The sequence below is a fragment of the Balaenoptera borealis genome (genome assembly GCF_965194805.1).
Source record: "Balaenoptera borealis genome assembly, chromosome: 9".
Classification (NCBI taxonomy): Eukaryota; Metazoa; Chordata; class Mammalia; order Artiodactyla; family Balaenopteridae; genus Balaenoptera; species Balaenoptera borealis.
In genome coordinates this window covers 1,868,950-1,888,330 of record NC_138873.1, presented here as the reverse complement: position 1 = coordinate 1,888,330, position 19,381 = coordinate 1,868,950, and the positions used below count along the sequence as shown (strand labels likewise).

Here is a 19,381-nt window from a genome sequence, read left to right as displayed (position 1 = left end):
TTTGGCTAGAGGGTTTTTTTTTTTTTTTTTTTTGAGAACTTCCTTGTTTTATGGCATAACAAGGTGTCCCAAACTCATCTTGTCCATTTTGTGACCTATACCTGGATTAAACCATTTCTCCAAGGAACCTGGGTTCATTTTAGTGGAGAATAGTATTTAGAGACGACAATCTAGGTGCCAGAGATGCTTATTTTTACAGCATGTCTTTTGCTTCATGACCGTTTCAGTGGCAAGAGCTAGAAGATACTTTTCTGTGGGGAAAAATAATCCATGAGTTTCTACTGATGTTTCCAGTTCGAATTTGGCCCTACTGGGTTTGTATGTAATTACTTTGATTTTTAAAAGTCTCTCTTCTCTTACATTGAAAATTGTGTGTTTGTAACTATATTAACACAGGACTCGTTTGCTTCATTCTATCATGTAGTTATTGTATTAGACATAATGATACTAATATTATTACTAACAATAGGGCTTCTGAATAAAGATTAACATTTTTTCGCAAAATAATTATCCTCAGGATAGAGTCTACTAGGAATGTAAAGTCAAAACACTTTTCTAAGATCACTTGAAAATCAGTCTTTTTTTTCTGTATGGCAGTGTGACCAACTTCATATATAGTTAGACATTCATTTCTGTTTGTTTTAAATTTTTAGTGTTTACTTTTTGTTTAAATTTTAATTTTTATCATTTAAAATAATTAAATGGGTCCAGAGTTGAAGCTATGTAATAAAGTGGATTTAGAAAGGCTTTGCTTCCATCTTTTATTACATTTTGGTTTATCCACTTTAGGGAAGGTTTCTTTCTGCAGATATGATCAGGTTGTGTGTGTGTGTGTGTGTATGTGTATGTTTGTGTGAGTGTGTTTCTTGTCCTTTCACATAAAAGATGCATACCATGTATACTGTTTTGTTCCTTGCTTTTTTCACTTAACTGTGTATTTGTGCTCTGTGCCATGTCACAGTGTGAAGAGTTTCCTCATTTCTTGCAGTGGCACCATTTTATTCCATTATATGAAGGGACCAGAGTTTATTCAACCAGCATACCTTGCTGCATCATTTCCAAACTTTTGCTGTTATAAATGGTGCTACAATGAATAACTTTGCTAATGTATCTTTGGGATAGATCCACAAAAGTAGAATTGCTGTGTCAAAAGGTACATGTGTATCTCATTTTGCCAAATATTGCCACAGTTCTGCTCCTTGGTGTACCTTGTTTTGCCAGCCCCACAAATAGAGGATGTTGTCAAACTTTCAGATTTTTACCAATTTGATTGAGAAATGGCATCTTATTATCTTATTTTAAAGTATTGAAGTTGTTTTATCATTAATGAGGTGGTTCATCCTTTTTTATATTTGAGTCATATTCACTTCTTTGTGAACTACCTGTTGAGGCATTTTTTGCCCATTTTAAAATGGGCTGTTTTTTTTTTGTCTTCTCAAATTTTAGAGACTTTTTATATATTACATTATATTTCTTTCTGTCATGTAAGTTTGAAATGCTTTTTCCCCAGTGTGTCACTGGTCTTCGGACTTCACTTATTGTGTGCCCTTTTTTTTTTTTTTGCCAAATTCAAGTTGTTGGGTTTTTTTAAAATTTATTTTTATTTTTGGCTGCGTTGGGTCTTTGTTGCTGTGTGCGGGCTTTCTCTAGTTGAGGTGAGCGGGGGCTACTCTTCGTTGCAGTGCGCGGGCTTCTCATTGCGGTGGCTTCTCTTGTGGAGCACGGGCTCTAGGCGCGCGGGCTTCAGTAGTTGTGGCGTGTGGGCTTCAGTGGTTGTGGCTCGCGGGCTCCAGAGCGCAGGCTCAGTAGTTGTGGTGCACGGGCTTAGTTGCTCCACGGCATGTGGGAATCTTCCTGGACCAGGGCTCGAACCTGTGTCCCCTGCATTGGCAGGCGGATTCTTAACTACTGTGCCACCAGGGAAGTCCCATCAAGTTTATTTTTATGTAGACAAGTTTATTAACATTTCTTAAATTGCTTTATGATGACATCTATAATTTTTAACGTGTGGGTTTCCATAAAGATGTTTATTTATTACACAAGTTTTAAAAGCAATGTGTAAACTATTTATACTAACACTGTAGAGATGAACTTAAACTATTCATAGGAATGCTCTCTATGATTATGGTAAGACTGAAAAGGAAGCTGAATCCTGGGGTTGGAAAGCTTTGTAATCCCATTCACAGGAACCGGCGTGGCTCAGTGGGTACAGTGATGTCATTTTGTGTGTGTGCCTGAGTGAGAGAGAGAGAGTAGGGCTGCCAGATTTGTAGATCAAGGAAATGCATTAGTCATGATGTGTCTGGACTTTTATCAAGGAATTCAACAATGTCTTTCATCCTGTTCTTCTGTTTAAGGGCTGGATCTAAGTACAGTGAGAAGAATTAGGAACCAGGTGATTAGTTTTACCCAAAGGCTGTTGTTTAACAGATTAGTGCGAAGCTGGGGAAAGGTTACTGGGTGGACTAATGGGGCAGTGACTCAAGACTTGTCATTTTACTGGAACCTCATGTGAAACAGCAGTTATTAGGTGGTCTCCAACAAGCTAATGTCATCTTAAATTGCATTCATTACAGGTATGGTATTAGAATTAGCAGTATATTTGCAGCTGGTTAGACACACCTGGAGTTCTGTGATCAAGTCTGGAAACTATTTGAGGCTCGGAGGGTAGAACATGAATGTGTTCAGGAGAGAAGTGAACACAGTAGTAAGTGGATCTGGGATTACGTCCCAGGAAAGAGAACACTTGGATGAGTGGGAATTAGAATGCGATGTGGAAGAGGTTCCAGGCTTATTCTGAGTCATGGGTCCCCACCGGGACAGTTTTGTCCCCTGGGGAGTCTGTGCAGGTATCTGGAGACATTTTTGGTCGTCACAGCTGGGTGGGTGGGTGCTGCCGGCATCCGGTAGATAGAGGCCAGGCATGTTCTAGGCAGCCCGCAGAGCACAGCACAGCTCCCACAGCGAGGAATCCATCCAGCCCCAAACGTCAGAAGCCCTTTTCTCCATGTGAACCCATTTACCGTGACCGGTAGTGAGAAAGGACTGCCTTTTTCCTAGGAGCCCAGGGCGTGCACAGGGGCACGCCTGGAGCTGAAGCCTCCTCGCCCGAGCGCGTGGTGCCTGGGAAATGTACTCTGCCCTGCTTCACGTCATCAGCGAATGGAAACGGTGATCGTTCGTAAACCACGGGTTGAGTACAGGTCTAAATGATACCAACAGGCAAAGTTAAGCAGTTGGCAAAGCGACGTGAGATGGATCTTGCTTTTGTATAAGGCGGTACTTTATAGCTGTCGAGCTGCACAGAGAAAGCATCCGTTGCTTGGCTAGATGGCGCGTTTGTCATCACTGGAGTTGTTCCGGGGCGTTCTGAGCTTGAGGTCTATGAATACATCCCATGGGATCTTTCAGCGTGGATGAGAAAATAAGTACATCTGAATTTTCAGTAAATTTTATTAGCCTCTAACTGAAATTTAGCATTTTCTTCATTTAGGAGTTTATACTCATATCTACTTCAAAATTGGCATTGTAAATTTTTAAATGCATAAAGTAAGCTCTAGGCCTTATTTAATGTTAATAAAGAACACTCATATTACTATGTCACAGGTTTTTAAAATATTTTAATAATTGTATTTTAATGTAATTGTTCACTTTGCAATCCTTTGTATTTTATTTTATGCATTTGACATTTTTATTCTGAGAACAGTTGCATAGGCTTCACCAGACTGCTGAAGGATCCATGGCAAAGTCGGGTAGACCCCCGACTAGAGAGGTGGCTTTGAGGGTTGTTTTGTTTACCTCTGTGTTGCACTTTACATTTGTACAAGTGCAGTACTTAAAGGTTACAGGAGAAATAAAAATGGTCTTTAATCACATTTATGATTATTGCTCTTTGGTCCTGTGGGTTTAATGTGTTCTTTAAGTCGTCATATCTTTCGCTTCCCCAATGTATGTTGTGTGGTAGGTATTCAAATACAGATTAAAAATTCTAAGAGGACCGTGGGGAAGACGTTGACTTTTTGATCCCGTTATAATGGTGACTGAGGGCGGGTAGAGTTCCGGGTCCATCGGTGTCTCACAGGGAAGCACAGATGGAACTTGCCTTGGAAGCAGGAGACTTCATGGCTCGTGGTCTTGTACTGTGAGCAGGCAGTTGTTAAGTAGATAATGTTGGTAGTGATTACTGTGGCCTTTAAAAAAAAACACGCTGGCTGATTGGTTTTCATGGCAGCCTGTGTTTTCTGGCAGAGGATTGTCTTATTTATAATGTTGACGTGGTTGGATACTGGATGGATTTTTGTTAGAGTTCCTAAAAGTGGCAATCTGCGTGTGTTCTCTCTGTGGGACGTGTGTGTTTTCGATCAGTTTTTTAGTCCAGAAAACTTTTACTCTTATCCTGAAAGATGACTTTTTCCCATTTTCAGTGAACCTGGTCTTCCTCAGCTTTGGTAAACTAGTCTCAAGATGTTAGGAGAACAGTAGTTGGCTCACATCCAGCAGGTGTGCATTGTGATGTGTTAGAGATTCTGCCTTTATTTTCAGACAGAAAGATGTACTGAAATCATTTTATTATAAAGACCAGTTAGACGTGTGCAGGTATAAACTGTTCCTGGGTGAGGATTGCTGGGTCAGAGCAGCTGCTCTCAGATGACGGCTCAGGCCCGCTGCAGACACGGTGCGTTCCGTTCCAGATGCCGCAGTAAAGCGAGGCACACGGATTTGTGTTGGTTTCCGGTTGCATATAAAAGTTATGTTTACATGATCCTGTAGTCTGTTAAGTGCACAGTAGCATTATGTCTGAAAAAACAATGTACATACCTTCATTAAAGAAGACTTTATTGCTAAAAAATGCTAACCATTCATCATCTGACAACGCAGGGTTGCCGCAGACCTTCAATTTGTAAAAACTGCAGTATCTGTGAAGTGCAGTGCAGTGAGGTGTGCCTGCCGGCCAGTGTATGTCACACAGGGACAGGGCCTTGCGGAGGCCGGGTGGTGAAACAGAAATGATTGCCGTGGGCAGAGGTGGGTGAAGGTACTTTCCAGATAGTTCTTTTAAGCTTTCAGGAGTATTTGTCTTGCAAAAGTTTTAGGTAATGAAATGCATGTAATTTTAAAAAGTATTCTTGAAGTACTGGTTTAAAAAATAGTTCATACAAGTTTAAAAGGTAGTGTTTATACAAGTAAGATTGCAGAAACCCATATTCAAGTATTTCTTCCATTCTCTACCTAACCTGTTGACATTCAAGTGTTATTCCTGTTTTTAACAACGTGAGTCAGGTGGCCGCCGTGCTGTTGATGGTTTATGTACAGTGATGTGTGTTTTGAAGGCACGGCTGTATCTTTTCTAACATTTTGCCCCTGTCTTGGAGGCACCAGCCCTGGGAATAGTGTGTGTGTGATAACGCGGTGGTCCTGTCGGTGTCTGTGCCCTCCATGGGGGTTGGGAAGCTGATTACCCGTTTGCAGGTAGCATTGTTGTGCTACAGGCTAAGACATGGATTTCAAATAACTGCTGAAAGTGGGGAGGAGAAACGTGAGTGGAGCCCGGTTGCCCTGTTGAAGCTTTAGAGCAAGTAGTTCTGATTAGCTTGAGCCAAAGGAGGTTTGCGGTTGCTCTGGTGAGTTTCTGCTTGTTTGCATAAGAAGGCCGATTGATTATCAATGTCATTAACTAATGAGATATTGATAAAATATTTAAAAGCAAGTCTTCATCTTTAACTCTTGGTTCCTTGCTTTGGCACTTTAGTATGTAATTTCATAATAAGCCTTCTCTCTCTTTTTTTTGTCTGTTGTATTCTTTCTGATAAACATGAAAATGCTTTTGTTTCAGAGTGGTTAACACAACCCCAAGCGGTGTTGCATTTCTGTTGTAGTAATCGTCAGTCATCTTGTTTCTCAGGGAAGACTTTATGTAAAGGTGAGTGTATACCTTGAGGAAAAAAAGAAAGGTGTTCTCCTGTCAGGAAAAGTAACCATCAAGGAAAGGAACCAAGTGGTTGTTACATTGTCTTTTCGTTCCCTCCGCGCTGATCTGTTGTGATGGATGTGCGATATGCAGGTGACGAGAGGGGGTCGATTACTGTCCCGCCAGCTCCAGACAGAAGTTTCGCCCTGAAAACTCGCTGCCAGCAGGCAGCACTTCACCCAGATACGGGAGGCCCTGCAGCAGTGCTTTTATTTTAAAGTTTTTTTTTTTTTAAAGGTCAAGTCTTTTATTTATTTATTTATTCTTAGCTGCGTTGCGTCTTCGTTGCTGTGCGCGAGCTTTCTCTAGTTGCGGCGAGCGGGGGCTACTCTTCGCTGTGGTGCGCGGGCTTCTCATGGCGGTGGCTTCTCCTGTTGCGGAGCACGGGCTCTAGGTGCGCGGGCTTCAGTAGTTGTGGCTCGCGGGCTCAGTAGTCGTGGCACGCGGGCTCTAGAGCGCAGGCTCAGTAGTTGTGGCGCACAGGCTTAGTTGCTCCGCGGCACGTGGGATCTTCCCGGGCCAGGGCTTGAACCCATGTCCCCTGCATTGGCAGGCGGATTCTTAACCACTGCGCCACCAGGGGCGTCCCAGTGCTTTTATTTTAAATGCTGTTTTCTCTTGGGTAATAGGTGTAGCCAACACTAAGGAGGGAGGAACCTTTTTAAGGAAACACTTGCCTTTATAAAATTACAGCCGCGTCGGCTGCAGCATCATCAGAATTCCAGCTGGCTATTGATTGCACATGTAAAGTCTTGTTTTTCAGAGTTCTGATCAGGTGAGAACAGACAACCACAGCTGGAGGCATCAGACATTGTTGCTGGAAGTTTTGACTCAAATGTGTTTTGATTTTTATGTGTGAAGCATTAGAGACCGAGGGAGGACCTGAACTACGAATGAAAGTTCCTCATCTCAGAGGAGCTGCCGTCTGTGGAGAGGCTGAGAGGAAGTCACCTTAGGAAGGGGCCCAGGCACTGCTGGCGCTTCCACTCTATAGTTGAGGGCGTCCGAGCCCACGTGGGTGATGCAGACTCCCTCAGAGGTGCAGCTGTTCCGCCGGGCTGCCTGCCCTCCTCTGCCCTGCTGTGCCTCCCCCGGGTGTCCCCCTGCGCCGGGCTGGGCCCCTGGGGAGTGGGGGCCGTGAGGACACCTGCAGCTGAGTACGTGCTGTCCAGGTCTGCAGCCCCTCTGAACCTTCGCTCTCGGTTACTCAGCTGTCCACTTGTTTCTTCCGGGGCTCCTCTGGTGCCTGCAGCCCGGCCACTTGGTGGCTGTGTGATTGTAGCTCATGTGCTTAGCCTCTCTGGACCTCCTTTTTCTTTTTTCCCCTGTGCAGTGGGGATGATGGTAGTGCCTAACCCTTAGCTTGGGGAATTAAATGCTGAACCGTCAGTATCTGGCACATGGTAGACCATAATATATATTAGTTACAGTTATTACTGTGTGTTAGTTTGGTCACTACATGCCCAATTTTTAGGTTCAGGAACTTGATTTTAGCAGTCTTCTCAGGTTTGATAAAATTCTGTGGACTTATTCACACCAGCCAAAATTAGCTGAATAATCGAACAGAATGCTAATGTGTTAATTTATTAAGGGACTATCCCGGTAACGACTCTACTCACATGTTCCTGTGTGATGTCAAGGTCACCAGGCAAACTAAATTAATAGTTATTTATTAATACTTATTTAGTGCAAATGAAATCAAATCAAAGGTAGTTTTTATTGACTGCTTTATTTAGGCTCAACAGACCTGGAGAATTTTTTCTTTAAAAACATCAGTAGAAATATTATTACTTCTCTGTAGACAGCTGTTGCTTGCTGGAGAACTGTATCTGTAACCTTGGGTTTACTCTATTTAAAAAAAAACCTTTTATCTCAACATTTTATATAAGATCAGTAGCTGAACCACATTAATAATGGAGGGTTAATATTTGTAGTTTTCTTTTTACCTATAAAGGGTAGTAATCTGTATGTGAGGGACTTTCATGAGGGTGACCAAGGATACGGGAGACTGTCTCCAGGCTTGCCTCGATCTGGTCATTCTAGGTGCTTTCCTTTGTGTTCTTGCCCAGTTGGGGTGGGCAGTCCCTCTCAGCCACAGATGCTGCCTCTGTTCCTTCAGTATCTGGTAGTTGGGAATTACTTGTTGACAGTTCTCAGGGAAGCTGGTGCTTTCGTGTCTTTTGGGACCTGTAGGTGTATCTAGCTGTTTTATTCTCATCACAAATGACGTATTTAGAACGACCCAGTTATCAAAACGATTGAGTGCTACGGAGGGTAATTTAGAGAGGTGTAAGGGTGGGCCTTCAGCGGAGACTGTTAGGGGCAGCGTAAAGATGATTTCAGGGCGGCGGTGGTGAAAGGATCGCAATTCTGGGATAAAAATGTGACTCCCGTAATAAAAACTTAAATGTTTGTAACCAGATTTCCAGACTAAGTGTTGTTTTCTGAAGTGCTGTCCTTGGGGCCTGTGGAGGAGGTTGGTCGGTAGGAGGAGTGAAACCTGGAATGGGGGTCCCTGAGTGATTTCACGGGGCTGGGCCCCTGGGGGACCCTGGGCCCAAGGGAGCCATGTAGAGAGTGTTGAGCGCCGTGCCTGGGGCAGAGCGCGTGCCGAGTGAGCCTTGGCTGTCACTGGTGTTGACCCGAACCTGCGTACAGATTCTCAGTTGAGGGGCATCTCTCCCGTGCATCCTTACTTACGGCTTTTAGGGTTGCCAGACTAACATCGAGATGGAGATACTTATTTTTAAAGGATATCAGCCTAATTTTTTTTGCTGCTTGACCCAAGCCAGACAAAGAAGACTCCGAATTCATTAAGCTCTCTCAGCTCTCACCCCGTAAGCGTGGCCCTACTTCATCCCAGAGTCTGTGGTTCAGCGGTGTTCTTCTGACACACATGCTCACTTACCTGTGTTTCTCCCCGGGGCAGGGGGAACAGGGCGGGCGGGTGGCCCAGTGGGCAGGGTCTGGGCGAGCACAGTAAAAGCTTCGGGGCTAGAAACGTGCCTTATGGTCTCGTTTTTCCGGTTTGACTTTCGTATGGTTACACCATTAACCCCATTCTATCAATAATATTCCATTTGCCTTACTTTTCTTCAAATAAATACTTGTCAGTTCGTAATTTTCAGGGAAGGTTAGGCTAGTGGAGTGGGGCATGGACAGAAGCTTGACTGTGATGGTCGCTGAGCCCCGCGGGAAAACCTTGACGCCTGAGAGCGAAAGCCCCTGCAGGGAAGAAGGCGCGGACTGATTCATCTGGCTGGGTTTTAGCAAGATGTTGGATGGATTCTGGGTACATCTGCAGGTGGAGGGACTTGGTGTGTCGGCCGTGGCGGGGAGAGCAAGGCGAGCGTTGAGGAGCGCCCCGGCCGAGGCTTTCTGGTGCAGGAGGCCGGACACAACCTCGGGGTTGCAGGTGCTCCTCGGAAGTTTGCGGGGAGCTGTGCTTTGTTCTGCGTCCAAGGGAATATCGGGGTACACAGGAGCCCTGGGCCTCACCCTCTCGCATCCCTGGGTAAAGTGTAACCTACCAAACAAAAACGGATTCGCTCTGATGCGATGGTTCCCAGTCTGTGGGAGGTGAACTGCTGAGTCTTATTATTATGGTGATAGCAAAGGGTCTAAATAACCATCTCGTAATTGATTGAAAAGAAAAAAAAAGGAAGCCATGGGAAGGAGCCTTCCACAGTCGCGTGGGCTTCAGCCTGCCTTGAAGTAGTCTTTGGTTGACACTCTGTCGAATTTTTCTCTAGAAGTAAGGTTTTAAGAAAAATCTAAATTGTGTCTGTTGATTTGGGGCAAGTAGTTCATATTGCAAATGACTTACAATTACATTCCGCTAACGTTGAGTTTCCCTTTATTCACATTCCTGGTGGGATTGGGGTTAACATTTCCCTTTGGCTTCTAGAACAGTCTCTTCTTCATTTAGGCTTTGTAATCTCAGGATGGGATGGGACCTCAGGGACAGATAGGCATGGACTTCAAAGTTCAGTGGATCTGGGTTTAATTCTGGCTTTGCTACATAACGGCTTGAGCAAGATCCTCAAACTTCGTGAGTTTTAATGACCAAATCTTGAGAATTGGGTTTGATCATAGTATCTACTTCACTGGGTTGTTATAAAGACATGATAAAACGATGCCTGTCCGGGTGTGCCTGGCGCTTGCTGAAGACTCTGACGTCAGGTGCTCTACAGCCGTTACCTTATACTTGAGACGCATAAGAGGAGACAGATTGTAAATAACTCGTCCCAAGTCACATAATTAAATTTGAAGACATCATTTTAGGATGTTGTTTTTCCAAAAATGTATCATTTTGTTTTCCTTTTAGGATTTGGAGTTCCATGGAGTGATGAGATTTTATTTTCAAGATAAAGCTGCTGGGAACTTTGCAACAAAATGTATCCGGGTGTCTAGTACCGCCACCACTCAGGACGTGCTGGAAACGCTCGCGGAGAAATTCCGCCCTGACATGCGGATGTTGTCATCACCCAAGTACTCCCTGTACGAAGTGCACGTCAGCGGAGGTCAGTGGACACAGATAGGGCTTGTCGGCCATATATGCTCATCTTGAGACTATCACAGTCACTTGTCCTGGGGGCCCTGCTTTACTGCTGACCCCCTCTTTCTTTTTCTGGAGGGGCTGGGGAAGCAGTTAACAGGTTGGCAAAACTTGAGTATGTCTGCGAAATGTTCTCATAAGTTCCTAGCAGGTGCATTTGTTGGGAGTTAGAATGAATAGATTAGTTTTACATATGCTCACTTCTCCAAAGGTAAGTAGCATAACATTTCATAATTGAAATTCTCCAGCAGATCTGTCACATACGTTGATGATACAGTAAGCTGCTTAATTTTGGAGAAGTATTTCATGTAACTCTTCTGCATAGATTATAATACTACAATTAATGATAGCCCAGTGTTTTATGAGTACAGTATTTTATGAGTAAAACCCAGTGTTTTATCATACTTGCTGTAATATTTTTGTAGTGTGAAACAGTAACGTTATTCTTTGGGAACAATTAGGGTATCTTGAGGAAACTCTCTTATGTAGTTATTAATTTCTCCTTGTTTTAAGATTTGAAATTTCTGCAAGTATCCTATATATCACATGGCAATTGAAATTGAACTGATTAGAAATGTAGAAACTTATAAAAGTTTTTGAGTGCTTTTGAAGTACTGAGTCACCTGTTTAAACAAAAAAAATAACAAATTCCAGTTAATGCAGCAAACAAAGGATTGTATATAGTACAAGCCCAATTTGAATACCTGTTTAAGTTTCAGCCACAAGACCTGTTTGAACATAATTTATTTTTCTTATCTTCAAAAGTACAGCTTTCTTTGTATGTTTGAAATTGGGCTAAAATTTTTGTAGTGTGTGGAATTCAGATGTCACCAAATGCTACCAGTATTATATTAGGTAGGCTGTATTTGTTTATCACTCTTTTAAGGTTACTAGGGTATCACCTACATAAATAATACCCAAACTAAATTTCACAATAGCGGATGGTCTCAATTTTGGATGTTTTTTTGAGGTTGAGTTCTCCTTTTACCTCAGAATCTTTTTAAATAGGTTACAAAGAGGAAGAAAGTATTTCTCACTTTCAGCCCTCTTCTTGCTGCACCGGTGGGTCATTTGAACACTGCCAAGTGAGGTCTTTGGAATGCTATCTAAGATTGGGATTTGAGATCTAAAAATGGAATGGGTTTGATTTTTTTTAAAGAACATTTTTTCTTTAAACTTTCTTTGCTAGATTTGTTTTTAATTTAAAAGTAAAATATGTTACTACTGTAAGGGATGAAAACGCAAGGAAGGTGTGTAAAGAAGGAGGTGTTCCGCGTCTCCCCCCGCCCCTGTAGTGACCACTAGGCTAGCCTGGCCGTGTCCTTCTGCACCTTCGTACCCCGCCAGGGTCTCAGACAGGAGCAGGCCCTGGCATGCAGGTTCTCAATCTCTTTCGGGTCACGGAGCCCTTAGTGTGTCAGTAATTTTTTTAGTGGCATCCCTAGGCCAAAGGAAATACCTAACAGGTCATTTTACTGCATAGATTCAGACAAGTCCATCAGGATTTATGCTTTAACAGGTTGGTGGATGTTTGAATAAATAGTACAGATCAAATGAAAGGAAAACTGAAAATTGCATTCCGTTCTTAATCACAGTTGCTCCCTGACGGGGCACGTGTGCCTCCTGGGTCCTGCCCAGCTCCTGGGCGGGGGCAGTGCCCTCCTTTCCTGTTCACATTGGTTTGCGGGCAGCGCTTGTTTCTACAGCGCCGTGGAAAGCCCGACGTGACCCTGGTGGGACAGTGCGCGACCTGGTGGGGACCAGCAGCTCCTGCCACATCCAGCAGGTGCAGCTCGTTTCCCTGGAAATGTAACGTGCTACTCAGTGAGCCGCTGGACGCCGCGGCTGGTGTGTGAGCCAGAGCGCTGGCCCGGCACCGTGGGAGCGCCACTCTCATCCCTTCTCTGCGTTAGGGTTCCTTGTGTGAGATCAACTGGAAAGGTAAAAAGGGTTCTGCTCTTCTAACGTAAGGCAGAAGATACCTGACGTTACAAAGCTGTGGCGGGGCCCTAATTATATTTGCATGCAGTTGTTGGGCACGTATGCTTTAGGGCAGCTCGCCTTGCTTTCGTTTGACTTTTATGATTTAGACTTAATTGTTCTTAAGATTGGTTCTCTAAAAAATATGCCATGAGGGATTTTGATCTAGTGCAAATTCTGCAACACGAACAACTTGGTAATTTTGGTTTGCAGCAGGAATTTGAAACTTCTTGATCCAGTATGTGATTTATTACTCTTTTCTCATATTTTCAGTTGATAAAATGACTTGGAATTTGTTTCTCCTGTATTCTGATCATTAACACTGCTGTTTACCTATAATATTTACTAAAAACCTCTGTAAATCTCCATCTTCTCAGTTTGCCCCGTTGACTCTTGCTTCCTGTACCATTGTAATCCACCCCCTCTGGTCTCACTGCTTCCTATCTTTGCTGCCCTCCTTGTGGTGCATCCTGTGTGCGTTTACCTGGGTAGTCTTTGCCAGCTCTCAGCTTCTAGTAGGTGGTCAGGCTGTGTAGGGCCCTCAGTGGGCTGCCATGAGGCTTGTTAGGTTTCTGATAAGGAAGGGAGTAGTCACTTAACATAGCACTTCATCGACAGAGAAAAGGCTGGTGCTTCAAGGTGGGAGGGGCTGTGCGGGTCGAGGCGCGTGCGATTTGGAGACGAGAGTCAGGTACAGGGGGAGGAGGGAGAGTGCAGTGATCACTTCCAGACTGATGACGGTGGCGCCATTTCGTGACAGCATCTTAACATTAATATGAGAAGAAAAATCCCATGAATCAGTGGAACTTCTGTGTGATACTAGCATTATTTCCGTATTTTCCAGTTGTATGTGAGAGAATTTGATTTATAGAAACAAACGTATGGCAAAGCCCTGCTTATATTTTTTTCTAGTCCATGTGTATTTCTCTTATTTTCTGGGTTAGATTCTAAGTGTTGTCAGGAAGCTGTGCCTGGTCCGTGTCTGGCATTGGACACGTGGTAGTACACATACAGTAGCACCAAAATACTGAATTAGTCATTGAAACTCTAACTTCACATTGTGAATTACACTTCAGCCTATCAGTAAGTAATCAAGGTAATTAGGTATTTTTTGTCTATAAAATTTAATGTGTATCAGAATGTTGTATTGGCTAGTGCCATTAGATAACCATGGCTTATTTTTTTTTCCTTTCATGTTGTGAAGAAGAAAGAAGATTGGATATAGACGAGAAACCCCTTGTTGTGCAGTTGAATTGGAATAAGGATGATCGAGAGGGCAGATTTGTTCTTAAGAATGAGAACGATGCCATTCCTGCTAAGGTGAGGCCTTGAGTCTCGGCCCGTGCTGTGCCTGGCCTGTGTCTGACCGCGTGTCGTGTCGGAGGGGTTCGTTCTCTGTTTCGCTTCTCTTCCGAAACTACCCTTTTACCCCCGTCCTGGAACATAATTTAAAAGTAGCCCAGCTTCTCCCTGCTTCATCCTCTGTTTCACTGAATAATCCAAAATATTACCTCCTTCCTTTTCAAAGAAGAGTTATGTAAGCTTTTGTTCCTAAGAGGCTTAATGTTCAAATCAGCTTCAGGTTTTTTTCCCTAAATTATAAAGTCAAAATAGGTTTTAATAAGAATCAGAAGGGAAAATAAAACTTTAATAACCTATTTATATGTGAACTTTTAGATACAACTTAATAAGGCATATTTAAGACCCTTTTCATGTTATATGTGTAAGGTTAGAAATTAGTAAACTTTCTTGAGTTTCTTTGGATGATGAAATAGAGTGAGTCTAAAACTTTCTCAGGTAGTAGGATGTCTGGAATTCCTGTGCTACTGTTCTTTTTATGTGGAATACTATGAAATATTGATACAATTTTAAAATAATTATAATTCTGTTTTAAGTCAAGTGGCCTCTTACACTAGAATTCAGTATTGACAAGTGATAGCAAATGCAGAGGTTAAGAATATTTTGAGAAAAATCTTGTATTTAATTTTTGGCCCCAGCAGACTGAGGGGAAAGTACCATTATTTACTTTCGGCAGCGGTTTTCACGTTGTCTGTGCCATGTCCTGTGTGTTCCTGTTCCTGCGCTCCAGGGACTTTTATTGCCTTTGTGGCGAATACATATGATACAAGAATGGATACTTTTGTGTGTGTGTGTGTGTCCATGTTTTATTTTGTTTCTGCACCATGATTTCAGCTGATGTACCTTTTCACGGGGCCACAGACCCTGCTTGCTGTGTAGTAGAACTCTTCTGGGGTCAGGATGACAGCAGGGTGCTGGAGTAGCTTGCAGGGAAACGGAGATGCTCACTCACAAAGCAGAGGGCAGTTTTCTTTCCCAATAAGATAATCTTTTATTTTCCGTGATTCTTTACCAGCCAACCTATGAAGTCATATAAAAAATAATCTGTCTCTGTGTCATCTGCTGGCAGGCCAAGTTATAAATTAAGAATAAGGAAACAAATAAGTAAGATCTGGAAAAGAAATTAGAAGTTTTTGCACAAACACAATACTTATAACTTTGCTTCATAAAAGCCAGTTTATTAGGGCTACTCTTAACATTTCTTTTGAAGTTAAAGAAGACATATTTAAAGTAGATGATGATTCAAACACTTAGTTATTTCCATATTTTCATTAGTTTCCTTTTATTTAAGTTATTTCATGTAAATTATTTGGATTTTTATTTATTAAAAATAATAAATAAACTGGTGTGATTCCAACCCCAGTTTTCTAACTGGGTTTGGATTTTCTTGTGTGTTTGCTTCCTTGGTTATTAGTTTTGAATTAAGATAAAATTTACACACGGTGAAATGAGATCTTGAATGTGTAAGTTTTGATCAGTACACTCACGGAACTGCCGGCCCATCGAGACAAAGAGCATTTCTCAGCCCAGACCTTCCCCGGCTCCAGTGGTTCTGTTTCTGGTCGCAGCATGTGAGGTGAAGTTAGCTAAGCCATAGACAGCTTTATGTCATTCTGTGTCATAGCCAGTGTAGTGATAATGTTACTTTTATCAGAAGGCTCAAAGTAACGGACCTGAAAAGCAGGAGAAAGAAGGTGTTATCCAGAACTTCAAGAGAACTCTCTCAAAGAAAGAAAAGAAGGAAAAAAAGAAGAGAGAAAAAGAGGCAATGAGGCAGGCGTCTGATCGAGACGATAGACCTTTCCATGGGGATGACACGTAAGTTAATTTAGGACATATTCCTGTTTCTTTGTGTTCTAAGCCCAGTGTTTTTCGTGCAGCGGACCTCACTGAGTTAGCAGGTGAAGGCCGAAGAGGGTGCGTGTCAACGGAGCGCGCTGGGCGCGTGCTGGGTCCGCGGCGTCGAGGGAAGCCGGCGGGGCTCCGACTGCGCAGCGCGCGTTGCTCACAGAACCGGCCTCGCGGTGCTCGGTCTTCCTAAAGATGCGGCCTGATGGGCAGAACTGCTGTTCCTGGGGAGACCGTGGGTGTCAGGGTGCTCTTCACCTCTGCCTGGCCTTTCCTCTCATTGCTGTTGTTTTGGTCCTTAAGGCAGCAGTGGATTCTTAGACACCTCGGGTACGCTTTACACCTGATCAGAGGTTGGCAAGGCCAGTGAGAAAAGCTGGTGTTCGCTTTTCAGGCTCAAATGCACCATCAGGTTCACTCCAGCCCCCGCCCGCCCCCCTTCCTTATTCTCTCCCAGCAGCCCCATCACAGGTGTCTTTACCTGTCTGAAGGGGTTTGAGCTTCTGACCTCGGAGCTGAGGGAATAAGGGAAACCGCTGTGTTTCGCTGTAACAGAAAGGAGACGTGAGCAGAAGCTGGCCTTCCTCCTCACGTGGAGCCTCCTGGCCTCGGTGTGGCCTCGTGAGCGTTCAGTTCAGTTCATTCTGTTGTCGTGGTTTCTCTTAGGCCTCTTCCTTGCCTTGGAGTTGATGGCGTAGTATTCTGTTTACAGCTTATTTTAGAAAGTCAGAGTAGGTAGATTTGCCAGAAAGGGAAAAGGAGTTTCTTGTCACGTATGAACCCAAAGAGAGCCGTAGTTTGTTTATGCAACACAAGTATGTACGCTTCATATATCTATGTAGAGAGTTTTTAAACAAGTATAATCAGTCTTTTGAAACCAGAACTTTTCACATGACATTTTTCCACTAAAATTACATGTACTTCACATAAATACACATAGTCAAAATATATATTTTTTCACCAAAAAACATACGTATTAAATAATTTAAATGATTGTGCAGTATTCTATCATATAGTTTTCCCATGATTTATGAAACCAGCCCTTTTCATGTACTTGTGGATAGTTTACAGGGTTTTTTTGGTATTATAAATGACACTCCAGTGAATATCCTTGTTTTTACAATTTTGAGGACTCAGGTGAATATTTCCTGAGGAAGTGTTCTGGAAGAATGGCTCAGAGGCACCTTGGGATGCTTGTGTTGCCAGACAGCCCCTGGAAAGGTCTCCACAGCCCACGTGCCCTCTCGTTTCCATACCCTTAGTGCTGCTGAGTGTAACAGGGCAGAGTGCGGTCTCTGCAGCATGTGAGACCTGCAGTAACTCGAGCTTACTGTATCATTAACAAGGTAGATGTCGCTCTGCACGTTTATTAACTGTTTATATTCTGCTGCTGCTGCGGTGACCTCTTCAAGTCTTTCTTCCATTTTTTGGTTGATTCTAAGTGTTGTGTGTGTCTTGAGGATATTAACCATTTGTCGGTGAAGGGAGTTTATTTTAGAGGGGAATTTGAGCCCATTGTAGAGTGCATCCAAAATGGATTTAGATATTAATCTGTTAGGCAGAGACGCCTGTGGGATGCACATGAACTCTTGACTACAGTATTACATAGTAAGGCTCTACTTAGTGTATTTATGCAAGAGAAAGAACTTGTATACATAGATTGTTCATATATGAAAAATATCAAGGAAAAGGAGAGTTTAAAACTTCGGCTACAGTTTGTTCTATTTATTTAGTTTATAGGGGGATAAATTATTTGTGTTAAGGAAATGAGCTACTTAAAATGAGTTAAGTTTAACTTGATTGATTCGAAGCTTGAGTGACTTAATGAAATTATTTTATGATTTTAAAAATGGCATCCTTAAAGTATATTTATCAAAATTTAGTCAAGCATATCAGTCTTACCTAAATATTTAGTTTTCAACTCATCATTCTATACAGTTGACTCGTTATAGGAACTTTTGGAGCAATTTCCTTTTAAAACTTTAGCTTCAAGAGAGTGAATGGTGGTAAATCTCTTAGTTGTTAAAAAATCAGGCTGTTTGAGTTCTTCAAGATTTACTGTAATTTGAAGACAGATTTTTACTAAACTAAAGTATGTTCAGTCCTTTATTTCTAGTGGTTGGCATGTTGTATCCCTCATTTAGTCTATTTTAAGATAACTGTGGTAGAGATAACTGAAATGTATAATTTATACATTTTTCTTCTAGCTTTATTAATGAATACTCAATAATTAAGTTCTATAAACTCACTATAAAATTGTAATTATAAATTTCTGCTTAGTTCAGTATTTTAGCTTGTATTGAGAGGAAGTTTATTCTTTATCCGTAGTAATTAGCACATGGTGAATGGTACATGGCAGAACTATGTAGCCAAATAACATCTGCCATTTTGAGTTTCGTATGATTTCAGTATAATTGTTTCTAATATAAAATTTAAAAAATCTTGTGATTGCCGTTTTTTCCTTACAGTGAAAATTCTCGACTGGCTGCTGAGGTTTACAAAGACATGCCTGAAACTAGCTTTACCCGAACAATTTCTAATCCCGAGGTGGTTATGAAACGACGGAGACAACAAAAACTGGAAAAGAGAATGCAGGAATTTCGGAGCTCAGATGGGCGACCTGATTCAGGTGCAGACTTTGAATTGTTTTTCTGTTATATCTGTTGTAAAGTCTATTAATTTAATAATCCTTTTTATATATGCATGAGGCCTTGAATAAGTAAAGTTAATGGGTGATGTAGCCTGTTCATAGCAAGTGTGTGCCATGTGTGTCTGGTGCAAAGTCAGTTTTGCCTTCAATACGTTTAGTTACGTATTTATCCCCAGTATGGCTTATTTTTTTTTTTTTTTTTTTTAATTCTGGAAAATGTCAAATATATACAAAATAATAGAGATATAATGAACTTCCCATGTGTTTATTACCAAGCAAGCTTTCATAATTAACACATGTTTCATCTCTGCTTCTACAAATATTGCTTTCATTCCCAGACTGTGTTATTTTTGACTCAAATCCCAACTTTCTCATTATTTCATCCATAAATATTTTGATATATTTTCCTGAAAGGTAACAATTCTAAAAAAGCAAAAACAAAAATAAAGCAAACCATAGTACCATTATCACATAGAAAAGAATTGACAGTGATTCCTTAAAAATCATCAGATACCTGGTCATTGTTCAGATCTTCCTGATTGCCTCAGATAATTCCTTTAGTTGAGTCAGGATACAAATAAAACCTAAATATTGCATTTGCAATTGGTTAATTTGTCTTTTATGTCTTTCATTGTAAAATCCCCTCTCCTCTCTTGTATTTTACCTCTCAGTTTGCTTATCTGTTGGTTTGTTTTAAAACCCTAGATTGAATGTCTTGTAGGTTTTGCTGATGGCATCCTGTTGTGCGGTTTACCGCTTTTTTCCTCTTGTTTTCCTTGATTAGGTACAGATACAGGGTTAGGGTTTTTGGTGGGAGGCGGTGGGACAGAAATACTCACCTTAGTGTCATCCGCAGGTGAGCAGTGGTTTGTAAAATTTTAATAAGCTCATGGATGTAAAGCTTCTCAATGTTTGTCCATCTGTCGCGGTTATTGACCTTGCTGATTCTTGAATGGTCGCTTCGAGCCAGCGGGGCTGTCTTCCAGCTGGCGCCCGAGTCTGTGACATGGCCCAGTGA

At 42.1% G+C, this 19,381-nt stretch overlaps 1 protein-coding gene across 13 annotated transcripts in view; it reads left to right on the top strand.

Annotated features, from left to right (window-relative positions):
* AFDN (afadin, adherens junction formation factor) overlaps nt 1–19,381 on the top strand; it is a 134,390-nt gene that overhangs the window by 28,372 nt on the left and 86,637 nt on the right. For 7 of the 13 annotated variants that reach the window (XM_082405782.1, XM_082405777.1, XM_082405783.1 and 4 more), the window contains exons 2-5: nt 10,296–10,491; nt 13,711–13,826; nt 15,520–15,683; nt 18,182–18,342. In XM_082405782.1, the coding sequence (XP_082261908.1) occupies nt 10,296–10,491; nt 13,711–13,826; nt 15,520–15,683; nt 18,182–18,342 (637 nt within the window). The remainder of the gene's footprint in view (nt 1–10,295; nt 10,492–13,710; nt 13,827–15,519; nt 15,684–18,181; nt 18,343–19,381) is intronic. The other 6 variants (XM_082405784.1, XM_082405780.1, XM_082405778.1 and 3 more) reach the window with 3 other exon arrangements.